Source organism: Salmo salar, chromosome ssa10, assembly GCF_905237065.1.
Source record: "Salmo salar chromosome ssa10, Ssal_v3.1, whole genome shotgun sequence".
In the NCBI taxonomy this organism is placed as follows: domain Eukaryota; kingdom Metazoa; phylum Chordata; class Actinopteri; order Salmoniformes; family Salmonidae; genus Salmo; species Salmo salar.
The window spans coordinates 114,296,305-114,320,319 of NC_059451.1; the positions used below are offsets into that span (position 1 = coordinate 114,296,305).

At 44.2% G+C, this 24,015-nt stretch overlaps 1 protein-coding gene across 2 annotated transcripts in view; it reads right to left on the reverse strand.

Moving 5' to 3' along the window:
* Positions 1-733: 733 nt before the first annotated feature.
* LOC106561609 (cryptochrome-2-like) overlaps positions 734-24,015 on the reverse strand; it is a 37,251-nt gene continuing 13,969 nt past the window's right edge. Inside the window, exons 3-12 of one of the 2 annotated variants that reach the window (XM_014125727.2) lie at positions 19,647-19,789; positions 17,672-17,719; positions 17,217-17,401; positions 12,772-13,001; positions 12,235-12,546; positions 10,850-11,001; positions 6,228-6,430; positions 5,003-5,086; positions 4,406-4,695; positions 734-2,859 (exon numbers count right to left, since the gene is read on the reverse strand). In XM_014125727.2, the coding sequence (XP_013981202.2) occupies positions 4,412-4,695; positions 5,003-5,086; positions 6,228-6,430; positions 10,850-11,001; positions 12,235-12,546; positions 12,772-13,001; positions 17,217-17,401; positions 17,672-17,719; positions 19,647-19,789 (1,641 nt within the window). In that variant the 3' untranslated portion in view covers positions 734-2,859; positions 4,406-4,411. The remainder of the gene's footprint in view (positions 2,860-4,405; positions 4,696-5,002; positions 5,087-6,227; positions 6,431-10,849; positions 11,002-12,234; positions 12,547-12,771; positions 13,002-17,216; positions 17,402-17,671; positions 17,720-19,646; positions 19,790-24,015) is intronic. The other variant, XM_014125728.2, reaches the window with a different exon arrangement.

Here is a 24,015-nt window from a genome sequence, read left to right on the forward strand (position 1 = left end):
TTAGCTTGATTGTCCCTCATTCATTTCTCCTCTACTGTTCACTGTAAGAGGATGTTACACAACCATTTGTTTCTATCAGAGTGGATATCAGGACACACACACACAGAGAGAGACAGAGAGAGACACACACACAGAGAGCGAGAGAGCGAGAGAGAGAGGACTCTGGCCATTAGTGGTGATCTCTGAGGATATCACATCAGTGTTACTGCTGGTCAACAAAGCACTGTTAAACCTCATCCTCCTCCTAGACTACAACTGGCCTGCACAGTAAGACATAATTAACCTCTATAGCTATAACTGATCGGAGCCTAGCCCTTAAATAAACAAACCTTTGGCCTTAAAAGTGTTCATTGATTGTTGATTAATCAATATGTCATTACAAATCAGTAAGTCAACCCTATTTTCACAAGACAATTAAGGTTGGAGTGAATTTTTATTTGTTGCATCAATTAATAGATATGATCAGCCGACAAAATTGTTCTAGCTCAGTCCTAGACCTTAGATTCAATACGATCAAGTCTACCAAATCCCTAACCTCCAGTATATTCCTGTCAACCTACTGCATGTGGCCCTCCAGTGGCTAAATTACATAACCTCAAGAAAAAGGGTAAATACACAATGCAATGATATTTACTACAAACTACATCTTCTACAGTTATTCTCATCATTACAATAGTGAATTCCAGAATGTGATAGTAAAGTCCATAAAACAATTACAACCAAGAATACTGAATGGGTCACAATTCTATCAGCACTTTAATGAAAATATATTCCTTTGTACAATTCAAAACAAATAAATACAACTATTCAACAAAAGCTCATCATGGCAACTTAAATTATAGCGAATGTACACTTTTGCTTGGGATGTACAATATTTGGTGACTGTTTTAATGGAAAATATAAATGGAGTTTGTCTCAGTATTTCCTACTCAACTCGTTCCCCTTCTGTGTAGTTCCACAACACTGGGGAGAGTTCCCCAAAATGTGTGTAGCACCAAGATCATTGTTCCTCAATTGCCTACCAATGTACTTAAGATGATCTTAATGCTACCAGAGACACACACACACACACACACACACACACACACGGCTGATATACACAGAATATAGCGTGAACTAATAAATCCTTTACACATATGGTATTTAATTGAAACAAGTCATTATTGTATTAGTAGACAGCATTATCATTAACTGTAGTGTTGTAGTGTTGAAGCCTGATAGATTTATCCATCAAAAACATATTGAGCCAAAAGGATTTTCTGTAGGTTGATGTGCTACAGAAAGGAGAAATGCCTATCAGCAGTTTTGTCCATACATTTTTTACATAAGCAACTCATATGTGAGAAGTTTAAATAATCAACTCATAAGTGACAAGTTTAAATGAGGTGAATGGACAGTAACGAATGCATATGCATTTTTCATCCGTTTAATTCATCTGTGTAGAAGCAGCCCCACTCCCCACGGTGGGTAGAAGCAGCCCCACTCCCCACGGTGGGTAGAAGCAGCCCCACTCCCCACGGTGGGTAGAAGCAGCCCCACTCCCCACGGTGGGTAGAAGCAGCCCCACTCCCCACGGTGGGTAGAAGCAGCCCCACTCCCCACGGTGGGTAGAAGCAGCCCCACTCCCCACGGTGGGTAGAAGCAGCCCCACTCCCCACGGTGGGTAGAAGCAGCCCCACTCCCCACGGTGGGTAGAAGCAGCCCCACTCCCCACGGTGGGTAGAAGCAGCCCCACTCCCCACGGTGGGTAGAAGCAGCCCCACTCCCCACGGTGGGTAGAAGCAGCCCCACTCCCCACGGTGGGTAGAAGCAGCCCCACTCCCCACGGTGGGTAGAAGCAGCCCCACTCCCCACGGTGGGTAGAAGCAGCCCCACTCCCCACGGTGGGTAGAAGCAGCCCCACTCCCCACGGTGGGTAGAAGCAGCCCCACTCCCCACGGTGGGTAGAAGCAGCCCCACTCCCCACGGTGGGTAGAAGCAGCCCCACTCCCCACGGTGGGTAGAAGCAGCCCCACTCCCCACGGTGGGTAGAAGCAGCCCCACTCCCCATGGTGGGTAGAAGCAGGTGGGTGTTGTTCTTTTTCCAGTAAGGGTTTGATAGATTATGATTCTCCATAGTTTTAATGAAGGGCACCAACAATTGATGCTTATTTCACTGATTGATAATATATATTCTCTGCCACAGGCAAAATATTAGTTTACAGACCAATCACGTCATTGTGATAGAAGTCAAAATAACATACAGCAAAATAGTGAACAGATATATGGACAGTGGAACCTCAGACACAAATAAGTTGAGAATGGAGGTTGTTCGGAACACTGAAATATCCACATCTTTGAAATGCACATACAAATCGTATCAAATCTTTATAGACCATATGACCTGCGTATTTACATGCATGCGTTTTGTTATTATGCATTCAGTTTTTGGGGATTTAAAACATTTTCCCCAGTTTGAGATTGCCCGGCGAGTTCTTAACTCTAAGGTTAGTATCTTTGAGGGTCTATTGCAGTCTTAAAGAGGTTATTCACACACTAATAAAATGTTGTGGTAAATGATTTGAATTTTTTAAATGCTAGATTAGGAAAGCTGAAAGGTGTAAGCACTAACCTTCTATATAATACACTCATTGTAACCTTGCTGTATACATACACATTATTACCCAGTATGATGCTGTTTTTTTAACACTGATCTGGAGTTGCTGTTATTCTTAGATTTTATAAAGTGGTTATGGTTCGTAAAAAGCTCTGTGTGTGTGTGTAAGTGACCAGTCTTGCCAGAAGGATAGGGGTGAGCGCAGGACATCAGAAGTCTTCTGCCATGTCCTTCTGTCATACACCATCCCACATGGCAAGATCCTAAAGACACAGACAACAAACCAAAGCTTCAGTTAAAGTCACACTTCAGTCTCCTTTCACCTCATTAAATCACCAGTAGACAGGATGCAGCTCGTCTCAATAGGTGGTCGGGGTGTGACGTTTTTTGATATAGATGCAGAAAGTAAACAGCATAACGGGTACATTTCCACAACAACTAAGAGTGTTGAAGCACGAAGCGAACCCATGCACATACTGTGTGTGAGCAAAGTGTTGCGTCTCAATATCCTATTCATTGATGATGTTGCAAGCCAAGAAATTGTGGGATACAGCATTCAATTGCGAGATACAGCTTTTAACTGCCAATAGACATGGTGCATGGTTCTGACTGTTTGCCTGATGGCCGACCTACCTATACCGTGCCCCTCCCCTCTCTGTCCCTCACTAGCACGCTATGAAAGATGCGAATGTTTGTGTTCTCAGAAGGCAAATAATAGTCTCCTCCCTTCCAAAAAATATTATATATATTAGGAGTCGATTGCTTGCGGAATCAAATCTTGACACTCAAAAGGGAGTCAACACTGGGAGACTCCACCACTACGTCATCGTCTTTAACAGTAAAAAAATTAATATTAAAAGGGTCAGTTTAAAACTGATATTTTTTCCATTTGTCACATCCCTAATAAGTGGTCCAGGTATCCTCATGACACGGCACAAGTGAGGGGTGGACCTTTCCTCTTTTGTTCACTATTGCTCCTCTAGTGTTATATCCTGCCTGTTTGGCCCTGTCTGGGGGTATCGTCGGATGGGGCCACAGTGTCTCCCGACCCCTCCTGTCTCAGCCTACATTATTTAATGTGTCGGGGGGCTAGGGTCAGTCTGATCTCTCTCGCTCTCTGAGCCCTAAGACCATGGCTCAGGACTACCTGGCCTGATGACTCCTTGCTGTCCCCAGTGCACCTGGCCGTGCTGCTGCTCCAGTTTCAACTGTTCTGCCTGCGGCTATGGAACCCTGACCTGTTCACCGGACGTGCTACCTGTCCCAGACCTGCTGTTTTCAACTCTCTAGAGACAGCAGGAGCGGTAGAGATACTCTGAATGATCGGTTATGAAAAGCCAACTGACATTTACTCCTGAGGTGCTGACTTGTTGCACCCTCGACAACCACTGTGATTATTATTATTTGACCCTGCTGGTCATTTATGAACATTTGAACATCTTGGCCATGTTCTGTTACAATCTCCACCCGGCACAGCCAGGAGAGGACTGGCCACCCCTCATAGCCTGGTTCCTCTCTAGGTTTCTTCCTAGGTTCTGGCCTTTCTAGGGAGTTTTTCCTAGTCACCGTGCTTCTACACCTGCATTGCTTGCTTACCGTATTTATACATTTTGTTTTCCAAAAGGAAAAGTTCCAAAATAGCTGGAGTGTGTCTAACTTTTTACAAACAGCCCAAAAAAAGAGCATTGAATTATTATTTTACTTTTTTTTGATGACTTCTGAAAAGATTCAAGTAAAAATGAATCTCATAATTAAAAAAATAATAATTAAAAGAACAACCCAGTGTCTTCAGATGGTTTAGCTAATTACCGTGTGTCACTGCAGATCCACTGGCTGATGCTCTGACTGTTCCTCCCATTGCTCCTGTTGCTGCTCCTGTTGCTGCTCCTGGTCCTGTTGCTGCTCCTGGTCCTGTTGCTGCTCCTGGTCCTGTTGCTGCTCCTGGTCCTGTTGCTGCTCCTGGTCCTGTTGCTGGTCTCCTTTGGCAGTGCTGGTGTGCTGGTGTTTTGTGTGGGTGCACGTCTGGGTGTTTTGTGGTTCGGAAGGCCTGCCTCTCTTCAGAGTGTTGGACTGGGCAGACGAAGTGTGTGGGGGTGACTCTGTATTCAGTAGAGTTTAGATTAGTAACGTCTAATCCTGTACATTTAATCATTCACTTTCTGTTATAGATATTTCCTTGTCTAGCTGATGCATTGAAACTTTAAGAAAAGAAAAGCCAATGTCACTGTGTTGGAAGCTTCAAGTGATTCAATTCCAAAATCACTTGCTTGTTTTTTATTGAGCCAAATAAGCAGCAACTAAAATGTGAAAAATGCTGCTTTCTTGACCAGGACTTCCCTGGTTAATTAAAGGATGAATAAACATTTTAAAAAGACTACAAAATAAGAACTACACCTCCAAACATACCACAGGTGCTGCTACTGGCCTGAGAGTCGTCTGTCGGGGGAGGCTCCGCCTCTTCCTGAATGGTGGGCACAGATGCCAGGAGACCTGACAGACAGACACACACACAGACCGATGTTACGTCAATGTTACCATGGCAACACTGACTGGAAATAGCCTACATAACGACTGACGCAACATGAAAACACAAGGGCAAGTCATCCAATGTAAACTGGAAAACAACATTTTGTTTTACCACTAGGAGGCTCTCTAGAGCCATAGAATAAACCAGGAGCTGTGCTGCATGAAACAGGATGCTTTTCGGTGCTGTTAGAACTCAGACAGACCCACTCATAAGACAGCAGTCAACAACATCAGTCATCTACTGCAGTACAATACCTTCATGTGGGGTAGACGACCCTGTTCCTGGAGTGACGCAGGGATTGCAGGATTTTGTCCCAGCAAGACACCACACTGACCTACTAAGCTAATTGATCAGTTCAATGATTGCCTCAATTCAACACACCTTGTCTTCCAGGTCAGTTAAAACATGAAGTACCACATACCTACATACCTACATACAGCTATCCATTCCCTGCCACGGGACAAATGGATGTACGGTACTTCCAATGTAACCATAATGCTTCTATTACATGATCAGTGAGATGACAGAATGACAGAAAACAGCAGCTCATGAAAACAGGTCATCATGACAGACATGCATCTCATGACAGGAGGAGTTTGTTGTTGGCAGTAGGGACCATTCAGACTGTCCATCAGAGCCAAACATAACAGCTCTTAGAGAAATGACACAAGGAGTATGGTGGAGCTGGGGGCATTAAACGACGACCCATAAGAGGCAAATTGCTGCAGTTATCTCAGCAGGAACTGTGAGAGAACCAGGATGTGGTTTCAGACGAGAGAGCCCCTTTCAGACTATATGAAAAGAAACCAAACCATGATCGTTACTCGTGTTCAATAGGGCAAACCACAGCGAAACGGTTCGCAACGGAGAACACAAATCTGTGGCGTTATTGGACAAAATCTCTCCCCACTGAACACGACCACTGTAACCAACCATCAGGTGTCTCAGCCACATGGGGTCTTTAATGAGGACGGGTGAGGTGGACTTTTTCCTATCGCTGCTGTCTTCAGATCTTGATCCGAGGTTTTTATTGTAAATAACTATGTTCTTAACTTGTTCACCTGTATAAATCAAGGTTAAATAATCTAAAAGTTAAAGACTCACTGAGGCCTCTGTAGTGGGAGAGTTGCTGGTAGACCTGCTTCATTCTCTCTATGTTGAGCCTGCTGCCCTCTGCGTGGTTGATCATGGGCTTGGGGTAGTCTACTCCCACGATGCAGTTGGCTGCCTTCTGGACCGACTCTGGGGCTCTCCACGGCTCATAGATGTATCGGTTGGGATAGTCCTTCAACTTAGGAATGTAGCGCCTAGAACATAGACAATCACAGATATGTTAGAGACATTAATTGTTATTATTTATGCCATTGAATTACATATAGAACTGATTCATATGATCTCTATGCAGTTTATTCTATTGTATTCCATTGGTTGTTTATTCTATTGATTTATGTATTTTGTACTTGAAAACGAGCACCACAAACTGGTCTTTTGAGCCAGGTAGGTGCAATTGGCCTGGGACATGAACATTAGAGACAGGATGCAGTTCATGCAGCATGCCATGCCCCAGACGAGGCACACACGCTGGCAAGAAGAGGACTGGGAAGTCCAGCAGACTGGGGCCATGGAGAGGTCTTACCTCAGGTTGCTGTTCCCCAACAGGAAGGAGCGGGTCAGACGACAGTTGGTAGCATACCAGAACTACTTCAGGGAGACAATGGCACTACGCAGGTTCTGAAGACCTGCAGCAACAGTCCTGAGTCCGGTTCCTGCCCAGCAGCTGAAACCAACCCAGCCTCCACGGCTCCGGCAGTCGAGCAGTTGCCAGAGCTGCACCCAGTCTTGCTGTCCAACGCGCTCCAGCCAGCCAACCCGACACTAGTGGTGCAGCCAGACCAGCGACTGCCACAGAGGCTCAAGCCGTTTCAGCATCTGACCAAGCTCCATTCCACACACCACCCGGTGACACCACGAGCAGCACCAGAGCCAGACGAGCCGTTGCCAGTGCTGCAGCCTGATCAGCAGCTGCCAGCGCTCCGACATGCTTCACCTCTGCCTGCAACCGGTGCCCGAGCTGGCACCCCAACAGAAACCCCAGCCAGAGTGTCTCCTGGACCAGCCATCACCAGAACCAACTCCGGTTCAGGTCTCTACTGTTAACACAAAATGACCAGTTTAACAACATTTACTTCACCGTATTTCCACAGTACATAGTTGCCATCACACTCAGGCCAGGTCCATTTCCAGTGAGACTACTGTGCAGGCGTACTAATAACAGAGTGATAGCACCGTAATAACAGAAATGTAAGGATACTTAAAAGATGAACTTAATAATCTCCCACTTTTCTTTAAAGACAAATAAAAGATCAACAAAATAATTAAATGTCCCAATTTATTATGTAAGTTCTCCATTACAAAATGGGTTATGTGACAAAGTCGCGCCTCAGTGGCGTAGCGGTCTAAGGCACTACATCTCAGTGCTAGAGGCGTCACCGCAGACCCTGGTTTGATCCCGGGCTGTATCACAACCGGGCATGATCTGGAGTCCCACAGGGCGACGCACAAGTGGCCCAGTGTCGTCCGGGTTAGGCCGTCATTGTAAATAGAAATTTGTTCTTAACTGATTTGCCTAGTTAAATAAAGGTTAAAAATGTTTTGGTAGGTTTGTGTCTGTTAATGTGTCCTTTGTCATTTTCAGTAGGAGGCCGATTCCCATCTTGTTGATAACTTACTTTCCACCGTCTTGAGTGATGGACCCTGACAATGGTGCCTCACAAATGTCACCACACCATCTTGGCCAATGACTACTCCTGGTCCTTTCCACTGTTGACAGTCAACTCGTTTGTAGTACACTTTGTTTACAGTCTCCTACATCTCATTGGTGGGTTGAAGCCGTTTCCGCAGAGTCCTGCGAATTCTCTCTGAACACTGTGCTTCAGTGAACGCTTTTCTCACTGCATGTCGTGCTGAAAGGTGCTGTCCCACCCCCACGCACTCACACTGGTCCCTTCTAGTGCTGGTGACTTGTCAACCAGTACAGAGGGAAGATTAGGGTTCTGCCCGAACACTAGTTGGTATGGGCTGTAGTCATGAACATTGTGTATTGAGTTTTTTGACATCAAAGCCCAATCTAGGGCTGTTTTCTAGTCACATCCATTGTCTTGCTTCACTTTCAGCATGATCTCTGTGAGTGTTTGATTATGTCTCTCCAGAAGTCCATTGCTCCATGGACTGTATGAAGCAGTTGTCTTTACTTCCATGTCGAAGTTCTCTTATTTCATTATTATTTAATTATTTTCTATCGTCACTGTACAATTTCTGGGACGGGCCATTCATACTTAACCAGGAATGAATGAAGTGCTTGACGATGTCACTGGGTTTCTTTGTATTCACAATGCTTCCAGCGCTGAAGCGTGTGAAGTGGTGGATTATGTGAAGGAACCACACACTTAGTTCTAGCTCATACAGATCTACAGCCACTGTTTCATTGTATTTGGAAGCTAGTGGCAAACCAACAGCTGGTCTGGGCTCAGGTTTACTGTATTTCTGGCATGTCTCACAACTGTTAACCATCTGCTGTAGAATGGAAATACTCATCATCATTATTCCCAGAACTGCTGAGTCATTTCTGAAGTCTGTCAACTGTAGCATGTCCAAACTGTTTGTGAACAATACTTAGAGTTTTTCCTCTTGTGTTCATGTTCGCTGTGTTCAGAATCTCCATGTGCTCTGTGCCAGTCAGAATCACATTTTTACATGGACTGTGTGATGTCTTTGTCTAAAATGTTTACACAATAGTGGCCTGAGGTAGTAAGTTCAAGGGTCACTGGTTGTTTAAACATCACTGCCTTGTCATTTTTTATGTCTAGTACAGCCCCTGCCTTCTTGAAGGAAGCTTTGCTTAATAGTAAGGAGATATCTGTAGGGACCACCTCTGTTTCAATGTGACACTTAGTCTGACCAATGTTTGCTGGTATCTTAACTCTCTTGGTAGAATGGACGGTTCTCCCATCTCCAAATTTGAAATCTATGTTGCTTGGTGTGTCAATCATATTTTGTACTTATTTTATATTTAATTCACTGACATAACTATCAAGACATTTTGGACAACACACTGTGCGTGTACATGCAGTATCAATCACAGCAGATCCTAAGGATTCAACTATAAAGATCTCAGTATCAGAAGCAGATTGACTCTCTCTCTGTGTTTACATGTTCCTCTGTTAGTTTAACTTGTTCATTTTTATGAGGACAGTCTTTAACCCAAAGGTAAGTGCTTTGACAAACACCACATTCTGATCTCCTTCCATGCCTGTCCAGCGGATTTGTGCCGGGCAAATGCTTTGATCAAAGTTCCCATTCCGTTTTCCTTGTTCAAATCCTCCACGTATATTTTCAGTGCTGAATCTCTCGATCTTCCCTCGAGCGATAATACCACCGCTAGTGCTTGCTTTTTCTTATATAATATATACTTAAAACATTAACTTAACACCTACTACATCTGCTGCCCTTGCAGATATGCTTGACCAGGGCCCATTGCCAGACCCAGCCCTGAATCCAATGTCCGGCACTGTCCAGGTCCCACCGGCTGACCAGGTTCCAGTCCTGGGTCCACAGGCAGACCCCAAGCACAGCCAGACCCACAACCAGCACTGTTTCTGATGCTCAATCCTGCCGTCAGCCATAAGTGCTCATATCAATGTGTTCTGATATATGCCTGTGTCTATATTGTGCCTGTATGAGCCTCTATGGATCAATAGAGTTTATTTAATAATTCAGCCAAAGCACAAACAACGTGGTAATCACGGACCAATCACTGTCCTCTGTCCAAAGCCCACAGGTTAGTGTGTGTACCTGATGTAGTGTGTGTGAGACGTAGTGTGTGTGTGTGAGACGTAGTGTGTGTGTGTGTGTGTGTGTGTGTGAGACAGTGTGTGTGTGAGACATAGTGTGTGTGAGACACGTAGTGTGTGTGAGACACGTAGTGTGTGTAGTGTGTGTGTGTGTGTGTGTGTGTGAGACGTAGTGTGTGTGTGTGTGTGAGACATAGTGTGTGTGTGTGTGTGAGAGACGTAGTGTGTGAGACACGTAGTGTGTGTGTGTGAGACACGTAGTGTGTGTACCTGACGTAGTGTGTGTACCTGACGTAGTGTGTGTGTGTGAGACGTAGTGTGTGTGTGTGTGTGTGTGTGTGAGACGTAGTGTGTGTGTGTGAGAGACGTAGTGTGTGTGTGTGTGTGTGAGACGTAGTGTGTGAGACACGTAGTGTGTGTGTGTGACACGTAGTGTGTGTGTGTGAGACGTAGTGTGTGAGACACGTAGTGTGTGTGTGTGTGAGACACGTAGTGTGTGTGTGTGTGTGTGTGAGACACGTAGTGTGTGTGTGTGTGTGTGTGTGAGACACGTAGTGTGTGTGTGTGTGTGTGAGACACGTAGTGTGTGTGTGTGAGACAAGTAGTGTGTGAGACACGTAGTGTGTGTGTGTGTGACACGTAGTGTGTGTGTGTGTGTGTGAGACAAGTAGTGTGTGTGTGTGTGTGTGTGTGTGTGAGACAAGTAGTGTGTGAGACACGTCGTGTGTGTGTGTGTGAGACAAGTAGTGTGTGAGACACGTAGTGTGTGTGTGTGTGTGAGAGACGTAGTGTGTGTACCTGATGTAGTGTGTGTGTCTGACGTAGTGTATGTGTGTGTGTGTGTGTGTGTGTGAGACACGTAATGTATGTGTGTACCTGATGTAGTCTCCGCTGGGGTCTGTCCTCCTGCCGAAGCCCACAGGGCAGTAACAGTGGAAGAACTGCTGGAAGAAGGCACTGCAGGAGAGCCACATCCAGCTGCCTGCATTCACACTCCAGTCTGCATCCAGGAGCAGCTCCTCAAACACCTGACAGGCAGAAACAACCAGCACAGAATACAGTTAGATACCAGTGAAGCGGCACCACTGTCTCACGTACGTCTTGATGCTTTGTATATACGCAGTAAATGCCCACGTTTTCCTTCTCAATGTAAACCCCCAATGCCTTTGTGTGTGTATTTCTGTTATTGGCCTGCTTTATGGAAGTTCTAAGGTAAAGTAAACACTGTGTGTTGACATTCTGTATTCAGTAAAAGCTCTAACACCTGGATAAAGGACTAGAGAAAAGACCCAGCATTACATGATAAGACACTGACAGGCTGTGGCTTATCCACAGCCTGGCAGGTAGCCTAGTGGTTAGAGCGTTGGACTAGTAACCGAAAGGTTGCAAGATCGAATCCCCAAGCTGACAAGGTAAAAAAATCTAGTTCTGCCAATTTTTTTACATTTTAGTCATTTAGCAGACGCTCTTATCCAGAGCGACTTACAGTAGTGAATGCATACATTTCATACATTTTTTTTTCTTTCTGTGCTGGCCCCCCGTGGGAATCGAACCCACAACCCTGGCGTTGCAAACACCATACTCTACCAACTGAGCTACAGGGAAGGCCCCTGAACAAGGCAGTTAACCCACTGTTCCTAGGCCGTCATTGAAAATAAGAATTTGTACTAAACTCACTTTTCTAGTTAAATAAAGGTTAAAAAAAATAAAAAAATAAATGATAATAGATCTAGCGATGCTGACCAGATCTACCTACACCAGGGCTCTCCAACCCTGTTCCTGGAGAGCTACCATCCTGTAGGTTTTCACTCCAATCCTATATCTAGCACACCTGATTCTAATAATTAGATGGTTGATTAGTTACAACTGGGGTTGTAGTGAAAACATACAGGAAAGTAGCTCTCCAGGAACAGGGTTGGACACCCCTGCCCAGAGATCCACCGACGCTGCCCACATCTACCTACGCTGATGACAAGCTCTATAGGTTACTTCTACATGTCCTCCTAATATACTAAAGCTTCTCCACAACCCTTGTTGTGGTATGGTGGTGCACGTTGGGTGACACTGGATCTTTCTCAATTACTTTCTTTGATTCCTTGCATGCCCTCTCAAAGCCCATTGCAGGAGAAGGTCAGAGGGGAGACCTTTGATCTTCTCCTCCAATGCATTTGAGAAGGAGGAAAGGGACTGAGGACATGAAGAAAGATTAATCGAGAAAAAGTTAACGTAAACGACTGGAGAGGGAAGGGAATCTAACCTACCCTCATGCCACTCTCCCAGCTGATCCACAGGTCTCCCCGGGTCAGGAAGCAGGCCACAGCGTGTCTGGCCAGGTGGTGGATCCAGCCCTCCTGCCTCAGCTGGGTCATGATAGCATCTATCCAGGGGAAGCCTGTGCTCCCCTCGGCCCACTTGGCCAGGGCCTCAGGGTTATGGTCCCAGGGGATCTGAACACAGATGGGGTTGCCCTCCATCCGGTCGAAGTTAGGGTTGTTGGTTCCCGCTGCATAGAAGAATTCTCTCCACAGGAGCTGGCCGAATAAAGAGAGCGGGGGACTGCAATGCTTCCGCAACTGAGTGGGGGGATGGATAGAGAAATACCAATCAAAAATCACTTTTTACATCAGCAGTTGTGCTTTACAGTAACCCAGCCTATACCACAGAGAGCATGCAGAAACAAAATGTTCTTTTACATCAATATTACATGATCAAACAGCTTCTTTATCCCATTCCAAACACCAACATGTATTCCTGTAAAATAAAAAAATTAAAAAGATCTCTATTGTGTTGATCAGTACCTTCATGTAGAGTTCCCTCAGGTTGTAGTAGAAGACTCGACATGATAAGCATCCAAAGCGTAGATAGGGGCTGAGGCCCGTGGGACTGGCGATCAGCGAACACATGTTGATCCTGGCTCGCTCAAAGCTAGCTACCCAGGCTTTTCTGTCTAAGTGTTTGTTGAGTCTCTCTAGTGCTTCAGACTCCCCTCCCTTCCACACCGCAGGGTCCAGGCCTTGAGTCTTGAATCCTGGAGAACGGAACAGAGAGCACAGAACAGTCAGATACCATGTGCACTGTGACTACATTTAGCCTCACACACAGTGAAAAAATATATACATACTACCGGTCAAAGGTTTTAGAACACCTACTCATTCAAGGGTTTTCCTTTATTTTGACTATTTTCTACATTGTAGAATAATAGCGAAGACATCAACACTATGAAATAACACATAAGGAATCATGTAGTAATCAGAAAAATGCTTAAACAATTAAAATAGATTTTATATTTGAGATTCTTCAAGGTAGCCACCCTTTGCCTTGATGACAACTTTGCACACTCTTGGCATTCTCTCAACCAGCTTCACCTGGAATGCTTTTCCAACAGTCTTGGAGTTCCCACATATGCTGAGCACTTGTTGGCTGCTTTTCTTTCACTCTGCGATCTGACTCATCCCAAACCATCTCAATTTGGTCGAGGTCAGGGGATTGTGGAGGCCAGGTCATCTGATGCAGCACTCCATCGCTCTCCTTCTTGGTCAAATAGCCCTTAAACAGCCTGAAGGTGTGTTTTTGGTCATTGTCCTCTTGAATGGGATGGAGTATCGCTGCAGAATGCTGTGGTAGCTATGCTGGTTAAGTGTGCCTTGAATTCTAAATAAAAATCACAGATAGTGTCACCAGCAAAGCACCCCCACACCATAACACCACCTCCATGCTTTACGGTGGGAAAATATACATGCAGAGATCATTCGTTCACCCACACTCAGTCTCACAAAGATAAGGCGGTTGGAACCAGAAATCTCACATTTGGTCTCCAGACCAAAAGGACACATTTCCACCGGTCTAATGTCCATTGCTCTTGCTTCTTGGCCTATGCAAGTCTCTTCTTCTTATTGGTGTCCTTTAGTAGTTGCTTCCTTGCAGCAATTCGACCATGAAGGCCTGATTCACGCAATGTACTCTGAACAGTTGATGTTGAGATGTGTCTGTTACTTGAACTCTGAAGCATTTATTTGGGCTGCAATTTCTGAAGCTGGTAACTAATGAACATATGCTCTGCAGCAGAGGTAACTCTGGGTCTTCCATTCCTGTGGCAGTACTCTTCAGAGCCAGTTTCATCATGATGCTTGATGCTTTTTGCGACTGCACTTGAAGAAACTTTCAGAGTTCTTGAAATGTTCCGTATTGACTGACCTTCATGTCTTAAAGTAATGGACTGTCGTTTCTCTTTGCTTATTTGAGCTGTTCTTTCCATAATATGGATGTGGTCTTTTACCAAATAGGGCTATCTTCTGAGAACAGTCTATGATGTGGGTGACTGGAGTCTTTGACAATGTTTTATGCTTTCCTCTGACACCTGCTAGGATATAGATCCTGGATGGCAGGAAGCTTGGCCCTAGTGATGTACTGGGCCGTACGCACTACCCTCTGTTGCGCCTTACGTGTAGATGCCAAGCAGTTACCAGACCAGGCGATGATGCAACCGGTCAGGATGCTCTCGATGGTGCAGCTGTAGAACTTTGAGGATCTGGGGACCCATGCAAAAAAAAAAAAAGTCTCCGGAGGGGGAAAAGGTGTTGTCGTGCCCTCTTCATGACTGTCTTGGTGTGTTTGGACCATGAGTGTTCATTGGTGATGCGGACACCAAGGAACTTGAAACTCTCGACCGGCTCCACTACAGCCCCATTGATGTTAATGGGGGGCTGTTCGGCCTGCCTTTTCCGGTAGTCCACGATCAGCTCCTTTATCTTAATCACATTGAGGGAGAGGTTGTTCTCCTGGTACCACACTGCCAGGTCTCTGACCTCCTCCCTATAGGCTGACTCACCGTTGTCGGTGATCAGGCCTACCACTGTTTTGTTGTCAGCAAACTTAATGATGGTGTTGGAGTCGTGTTTGGCCATGCAGTCGTGAGTGAACAGGGAGTACAGGAGGGGACTAAGCACACACCCCTGAGGGGCCCCAGTGTTGAGGATCAGCATAGCAGATGTGTTGCTGCATACCCTCACCACCTGGTGGCAGCCCGTCAGTAAGTCCAGGATCCAGTTGCAAAGGGAGGTGTTTAGTCCCAGGATCCTTAGCTTAGTGGGCACTATGGTGTTGAATGCTGAGCTGTAGTCAATGAACAGCATTCTCACATAGGTGTTCCTTTTGTCCAGGTGGGAAAGGACAGTGTGGAGTACGATTGAGACATCTGTGGATCTGTTGGGCGGTATGCAAATTGGAGTGGGTCTAGGGTATCTGGGAGGATGCTGTAGATGTGAGCCATGACCAGCCTTTCAAAGCACTTCATGGCTACCGACGTGAACGCTAAGGGGTGGTAATCATTTAGGCAGGTTACCTTCGCTTCCTTTGACACAGGGACTATGGTGGTCTGCTTGAAACATGTAGGTATTACAGACTCGGTCAGGGAGAGGTTGAAAATGTCAGTTTAGACACTTGACAGATGGTCCGCGCATGCTTTGAGTACATGTCCTGGTAATCCGTCCCCGCGGCTTTGTGAATGTTGACCTGTTTAAAAGGCCTTGCTCACATTGGCTACCGAGAACGTAATCACACAGTCATCCAGAACAGCTCGTGCTCTCATGCATGCTTCAATGTTGCTTGCCTTGAAGCGAGCATAAAAAAGGTATTCAGCTCATCTGGTAGGCTCGCGTCACTGGGCAGCTCACTGCAGGGTTTCCCTTTGTAGTCCGTAATAGTTTTCAAGCCCTGCCACATCTGACGAGCGCCAGAGCCGGTGTAGTAGGATTCAATCCTAAATTGACGCTTTGCTTGTTTGATGGTTTGTCCTTGAAAACGGCAGCTCTAGCCTTTAGCTCGATGCGGATTCTGCTTGGGATATGTACGTACGGTCACTGGGAAGTCGTTGTCGATGCACGTATTTATGAAGCCGATGACTGAGGTGGTGTATTCCTCAATTTAAATTGAACTACTCAAGTCAGTTAAGAACAAATTCTTATTTACAATGACGGCCTACCAAAAGGCCTCCTGTGGGGACATATTCCAGTCTTTGCTAGCAAAAAAGTCCTGTAGCGTAGCATTCGAGTCATCTGACCACTTCCGTATTAAGCGAGTCACTGGAACCTCCTGCTTTAGTTTTTGCTTGTAAGCAGGAATCAGGAGGATAGAATTATGGTCAGATTTGCCAAATGGAGGGCGGGGGAGAGCTTTGTGCGCATCTCTGTGTGTGACATTTTGCATGCATCTCATCTCATGTTTGGTAAAATGGATTTAAGTTTGCCTGCATTAAAGTCCCTGGCCACTAGCAGCAACGCTTCTGGATAAGCATTTTCTTGTTTGCTTATGGCCTTATACAGCTGGTTGAGTGCAATTTTAGTGCCAGCATCGGTTAGTGGTGGTAAATAGACGGATACGAATAATATAGATGAGAACTCTCTTGGTAGATAGTGTGGTCTACAGCTTATCATACGGTACTCTACCTCAGACGAGCAATACCCCGAAACTTCTTCAATATTAGACATCACGCACCAGCTGCTATTGACAAATAGACACACACCCCTGCCCCTCGTCTTATCAGACGTAGCTTCTCTGTCCTGCCGGTGCACGGAAAATCCCGCCAGCTCTATATTATCCGTGTTGTCGGTCAACGATGACTCAGTGAAACATAAGATATTTTCCAAGGATGGTACTTTGGCCAATAGAACAGATGGCAGTGGGAGTTTACTCATTTGCCTACGAATTCTCAGAAGGCAGCCCGACCTCTGCCCCATTTTTCTCCATCTTTTCCTAACGCAAATGACGGGGATTTGGGCCCGTTCCCAAGAAAGCACTATATCCTTCGCGCCGGACTCGTTAAAGAAAAATTATTCCAGTTCGAGGTGAGTAATCGCTATTCTGATGTCCAGAAGTTATTTTTGGTCATAAGAGACAGTAGCGTCAACATTATGTACAAAATAAGTTAAACAACGCAAAAAAACTAACGAAATAGCACACATGATTCCATTTGTGTTATTTCATAGTTTTGATGTCTTCACTATTATTCTACAATTTAGAAAATAGTAAAAATAAAGAAAAACCCTTGAATTAGTAGGTGTTCTAAAACTTTTGACCGGTAGTATATATGGTACACCCAAGTCAAAATGACAATCCATAATTGAATGTCATTCTCTTACATGGTCTGGATGGAGTCTATGCTGGGTTACTGTAAATGCAGTGATTGCTGATATCAAAGGAGTATTAAAATACATCTAATTGATTGACTGACTGATTAATTGATTACCGAGCTCTTCCAGAGAGGGGACACTGTAGTGTTCGTCGTGGTTGTCAGCGATCTTCGTCCGACAACTGCTCATCTGTTCTTGTGTGATGGTGGGCAGGGGTTTCATAGGCAGCTCTAGCCTGTTCACTAAGGCCTGGAACCTCTTGAAGGTCAGCGGAGGACTGCCGTTGTTCATCTCAACGATCCTGATAACAGTAGAAACATGAAGGATAGTGAGATTAAAACATATTGAGATACGGGACCGTATTCATAAAGCGTCTCAGAGTAGGAATGCTGATCTAGGATTAGGTCCTCACCCTGCCCGTTATCTTATTTATTACGATGTAAAAGGCAAAACTGACCGTAGATCAGCATTTCTAATCAGACGTTTTGTGAATACCAGGCCCGAGGTAACTTTGTTGAAATGTCCATAATAATACTGTTGTGGTGAAGTGATGCTGTTGAGGAAAACGCACGGGTGATTCTTGACCGCGAGCGGAGGGCAGTTGTTCATCTCAATGATCCTGAAGATGATGGTGTAAATGTAGAGGTAGAAATTATGAAAATGTCATTTCAGGATTAAAACAGAGCATTACTTGTTGAAATGCCAATTGATACTGATGTGGTGATCTTTGCACGTCAGCAAACTGGTTGTGTAAATTAACTGGCTGGTACATCATTTCTCATCACAATTCAAAACAGTTGTACTTTTCAGTACTATCTAAAAACCTACAGTATAAATAATTGATAGTCAACATAATAATGGTACTGGATTGGATCATAGTTATCAAGTTATAAAGTTGTTATTCATCTTTTCCATTACCTCATATACCCCTGATATACATAAAGTACTTAAACATATTTAAAAACAATAATCTGGCAACATATTGACTCATAACAGAGCAAAGCATTGTTGGTGAGATTGGCTCAAACACATTAAGGAAAGAAATTCCACAAATACATATTTAACAAGGCACACCTGTTAATTGAAATGCATTCCAGGTGACTACCTCATGAAGCTGGTTGAGAGAATGCAAAGAGTGTGCAAAGCTGTCATCAAGGCAAAGGGTGGCTACTTTCAAGAATCCCAAATATATTTTGTTTTGTTTTACACTTTTTTGGTTACTACATGATTCTATATGTGTTATTTCATAGTTGAGGTCTTCACTATTATTCTACAATGTAGAAAACAGTAAAAATAAAGAAAAACCCTTGAATGAGTAGGTGTGTCCAAACTTTTGACTGGTACTGTAGTTATCCCCTAACCACTGATTAAGTTACAGCGTGAATCTTATAAAATAGGTCCCATCTTACGCAACGCTCATCTATATTGGCGCCATTTGGGCCCTTTTAGGTATTCCTATTGGATCAACTCATATTGTGGGCAGGGCCGAGCAGGCGTCAGGAGCCCCCATGTGTCTCCAGCAGCAATATGGTTGCAATGGCTTAGCACCGCCACCCCACCTGTCCGCCACGCACATGTCTGCCACAGTGACTGCCTCCCTGCTCAGCCATTTCCTCCTCCCACTGCCTGGAGCCTGCACATGTTGTGTGGTGTGACAGTCAGTTACATTAACCCACCACTAGGAAGCATCACTGAGCTATGGGATTCTATGGGACTGTGTGTTTGTGGGAAGTAGAACATCAAAACTCTTTCAGTTCATTCTACTTCAGTGCTTTTCCCCTTTGAGCTCTGTTTGCAGCATGTGTCTGTATAGCATGAAATCACAATTATGTTACCCACTGCATTGTTCTCTAGTTTGATTTCCGGTGGTATAATGACATCTCTTAGCCTACTGGATAGGCAAAATAGACTGTCAAAATCTTATGGACTTCTCTCTGGTCAAATAATCTGTTAATTCAGCATTTTACAGTATTGCTGGGGTAAGTTTATTTCCCACACTGTTCTGGTTGTGACGACACCAGACTGTCAGCTGGCTGTCCCCATGGCATAACACGTAGCATCATCTCAGATGTGCTACAGCACCACAGTAGTAAGGTTTCCCCTGGGACACCGTTTGCTCTGGTTTATCCAATAAGGTGTTGAAAGGGAAAGGGGGATACCTAGTCAGTTGTACAATTGAATGCCTTCAACTGAAATGTGTCTCCGCATTGAACCCAACCCCTCTGAATCAGAGGTGCGGAGGGCTGCCTTAATCGATGTCCACATCTTCGGTGCCCGGGGAAAAGTAGGTTAACTGCCTTGCTCAGGGACAGAACGACATATTTTTAATAGCACTGGGAACAGAGTGAGCTCAACATTCAAATGACTCAACATTCACTAGTCTGAGCCCAGATCTGTTTGTGACGTCTTGCCAACTCCTATGGTCATTGTCCTGCGGCTATACAGGACAAAACGATTTGGGACTAGGTTAGATAAGCGGTATAATGGGGAAATAAACATTTCACTTATTGGACCCTTCCTACTGAGTGTGACAGTCAGTGACTAACCTGTCCAAGTTGTAGAGTGTGTGAGAATTCCTCACTATGGTCTCCACTCCAAACTCCTGGGCCATTTTAATGATGGCGCCATCTCTCTCCTTCCCATAGGGCTCAGAGTCATACTCAAAGGTCAACCGGGTGACGTTCCACTCCTACAGACAGGAGCAGAGAGAGATGGGGAGAGGGAGGATGAAAGATAATACATGTTATCTTAAGTCACAATGAAAAGCTAACTGGGGTTGAGATCATCGCTGATGTTATTGGGACAACACCTTATCTCCCAGACATGGGCCTAAAGATCAGTGAACAGTACACATTATCATCTAGTCTACATGGCAGGTGGCTAGAGTCTAGGCTACACAAAGGGGAAAGGTAAAAACAACAGGATTCTTCATCAGTGCTTGAAGAAACCAGTGGTCAGCGTAGGTCACAGAACCCTCTAAAACATCCTACTTGTTGAAGCAGCGGCTGAATAAATGCAGCAATGCATGCTGCTTCAGTGCACCGTTCCTATAGTGATCTGCAGAACAATTTGATAACTATAACCACATTCACTAGGCCTACAGACAGCAGAGGGCACTGTATCTGCAATGCAGTTATTGGAGTGTATAGACATCTGACCTCTATAGCGTTTCCTCCATCTACAGTAGGCCTTGCTGCTGAACCCATGATAATGAGAGCTTAGAGTGAAACGTACCCCCTCTCCTCAGACCTGATGGACTCTTACATAAACAGCCCTTTCTCCAACCTGCTGGTCAGTGAGTCACCCACTACACGTACTCTAGCACTGTAAACTGGACATCTGAAAAACTAAAGTGTGGCAAAGTGGTAATTCAGAAGGAAATATCTTCCGAATTACCGTATTATGACAAGCAGCCTTGACGACAGAGGCAATGCGGTGATGTGTATGGCTCTCCTCTTTGTCAACCTTCATAGAGGTGAATTGATACCTGCAAAATAAGTCCAATTTCTCAGAAGTGAGAACAGGTGAGTGGATGTACAGAGTGCTTGGTCCTGGCAGCAGATCATTTGTTCTTTACAGTTTGTTCAGTGTTCCTTGATTTACTTACCAACTGTACCATTGGCTCTATTTCCTAAAACGTTCCCTCAAGACTAAATGGTGATTCATCAGCTTGTCTCATGTATGACCAAACTTCATTGTGTCATGACGTTGGCCTCTTTTGGTACAGGGAGGACAGTTGACCCCTCCCTTTTGCACCCAATCCACCCTGTGTGTAAAGGGTCGTAAAAACTCTAAAATTCCAGGAGAGTCTCTGGCCACATGGCCCATAGAGAGACACAGGAAATTCTTCCAACTCATAGAATTGGAGAGCCAAGCGACATTTTGTGTTCTGGAGAAGGTATGGAAGATTGGTGAAGAATCCAGCTACGAACTGATCCGCTTGGTACAATTTTGTGATACTCAGAAGAGACAATATAGCAATATTACCATAAAACTGTTTATATAATAGACACAGTTTAAGACTTGCATCATATGGGTGTATGGAATGTATTAATAAGGATAAAGCTTTTGTAAGACATTGAGATGCTATGTACTGATGTAATGTGATAGATTTGGTTACAGAAATACAATTCTAACTCAGTCATAGGCACGCCCCCGGGACCCATACAGGACCAGGCGTCATTTGACAAGCTGTTCTATGGGCACTATAAAACACCCCCTGATTTACATTTCTTCAGACCAGGCCTACACTCTATGGCCATAGGTTTGACCATCCAAGTACTCTACTGAAAGTGAACTATACCACGTGGTTAACTTTTAGACTATCGAGACCGACAGAATAAGAACAAGTCTTTGATATTAATTATTAGTCTGCAGCTAAGTAAATTATATCATCGAACGCGAAGACCAACGAAACAACCATTCGATGACGACATTAATGAATGTCGCTCTGAAAGATCCATTCTAACCGAGAGAGAGAGAACGCGGACAAAACTCCCAACAGAACAGAACTTTCGAACAAGGATCACGACGACACGAGCGTAAATATATATTGATTGCAATTGTTCCCGAATGAGTGAGCCTTCAATTGTCAATTGTTAATATTAATGAACTCTGTGTAACTGCCACAGCTGACCTTTTATGATCCATTGTTCAACAGGCCGACCTGCCTGTTTAGCCCACAAGGGCACATTCCTCTACCAATCCTCTGTGACGATAGTTGCTGTTTGTATGTTTTTCTGTTAATTACTTAGTGTAGTAAATAAATGATTTTAAGACAATTGATGTATGGATGATTTTAGTAAAGACTGGGTTCGTGCAGATACAACAATTTACGACGTTTGGAATGAGACTGGACTAGAGGTAAAATACACCATTGAAATTAGAAGATAATCGGCCTATACTATAATAGAATATAATATTATAGTACAGGAAAGTTATATTAGGAAAATTATAGCTTTGTAATCTGAATATTCTCCTTGGTGCCCCGATCTCCTAGTTAATTACAATTAAACGATTAATCAGTTTAATCGCGTGATAATAATTACAGGGAGCTAATTGATAAACATATCTTCCGTTTAATGGTACCCCCAAAGACACGACATTTGGAGCCCCTGTGCGAGGAATCTAAGATAGAATTGGACTTTGCTGTGGAATTCTATATATCAATTGTGCAAACAGAATTGTACAAACAGCTGCTATGTAAACAAAGTGATTGTGCATTTTCCATTGAGAGAAGCTATTTAGAGTAGCTCCGGTCTTGTGTCGATAGCAGTGAGGGATAAATTCCAGATTTAGTCCGTTAGGCCAAACGGTACTATTTCTGTCGGTAAATATTAACTTCTAGAGTAAGGTTAGAAATTAGAAGTTAACTGTCTGGTAACCGAGCCGAATAATTTGCCTACCGCACTAAGACAGTGTGGGCAGACCGTATGCGTATTTGTAGTTAAGTACCGTGTCGCTCCGGTCAACATAAACGCCAGCAGAATATGCTGAATGGGGTTAAGGTGAGACGTCACTAGAAAACCCACCCTTTCCATAAGTGAAAGGATCCTATTTTGGTGCTTGGAAGGATACTCCTGAACCAAGTAGCAATAGCTTAGCATTACGGGTAAGCTAACAGAGAGGGAACATTTTACCCTCCCCCGTAACACGTTTAAAATTCATCCGCTAGCGCGACGGAAGTCCGACCTTTGTACTTCCGTTTAATTTCAGCATTCTGCACCCTGGTGGTGAAGAATTGCCAGTACATCTCTAGGGGAAATTCAAACGTGGAGCACGGTAACATATCCAGACAATCACAATTGACTGGATATGACGTCTCATTCAATTTAACTAACAAGTGAAATTGCCAGATTTACCTTTTCAAGTGGATCTTTCAAATAATATCCAAAATTGATTGGGCGTCTACAATGAGACATGATTAACTTTTTCCAAACTTAACTTAGATGAAGCAATGCTCTCAGGTTAATTGAAAGTTAATTCCCAGATAGCCTATACAGGTTTGATATATCATAAATAGATTAATCAGTAAAATCTGCTTTAGCAAAGCACATTCACTAAACCCATTACTGACGGGAGTGAATCCCATGTGGCTCAGCCCAGGGAGGAGCGTACCCTAGTGGTGAAGGGTCCCAACATTTGACCTACGGTTTACACTTATGATATCCAATCAATGGAGATTGTATGGATTATCGTCTCATTCAATTTAATAAGTTAAATTGTCGAACATACCTTTCTAGGTTCTTCCAATTAAATGAGACAACTTAAACTTTGCATATTAACCGGGATGAAGCAACCTCTCAGGTAATTTAAGTTTAATACCCAGATAGCCTACCCAGGTAGGACTAATCATTGGCATTGATTAATTCAACTTGCTTTTGCAAATTCATTCACGTCCAACTTCCACAGTACTGTACAGTACTGATGGTTCATTAACGTCTATAAATAGATTAAAATCGTCTTTGCAGCTCCCCACATTCCAACATTTTGGAAAATTAGGAAAAACATTTTTTCCTTTCAAATGTTCTAATAATGTGCAGGCTATCAGAAGGGGTGGTCCCCACTCGCCCGCTAATTAGTGAACCTCCACCCGTAAATGGATTGATCTCTGACCTCAGCAGCGATAAACCTAATTATGCCATTAGTGGAAAAGCAGACAAAAATGTTTTCCAAAATCAACCATCGGGCGCAGGCCTCGTAAAGGTTCTCTCCAGTCTAGCTCTGATGTCTTGCCATCCGAGATTGCCATCTGTACAATACTGCAGTGCACAGCGGAAGCACGAGCAGGTAACGGTAGACATAAAAGGGACAGGTGGAGAGAACCGGGAAACCAATGATAAATGCAGAAAAGGGAAAAATTCTGCTAGCTATGGAACTGCGTTCGAAAACTGAACAATTAAATGTAATTGCAAA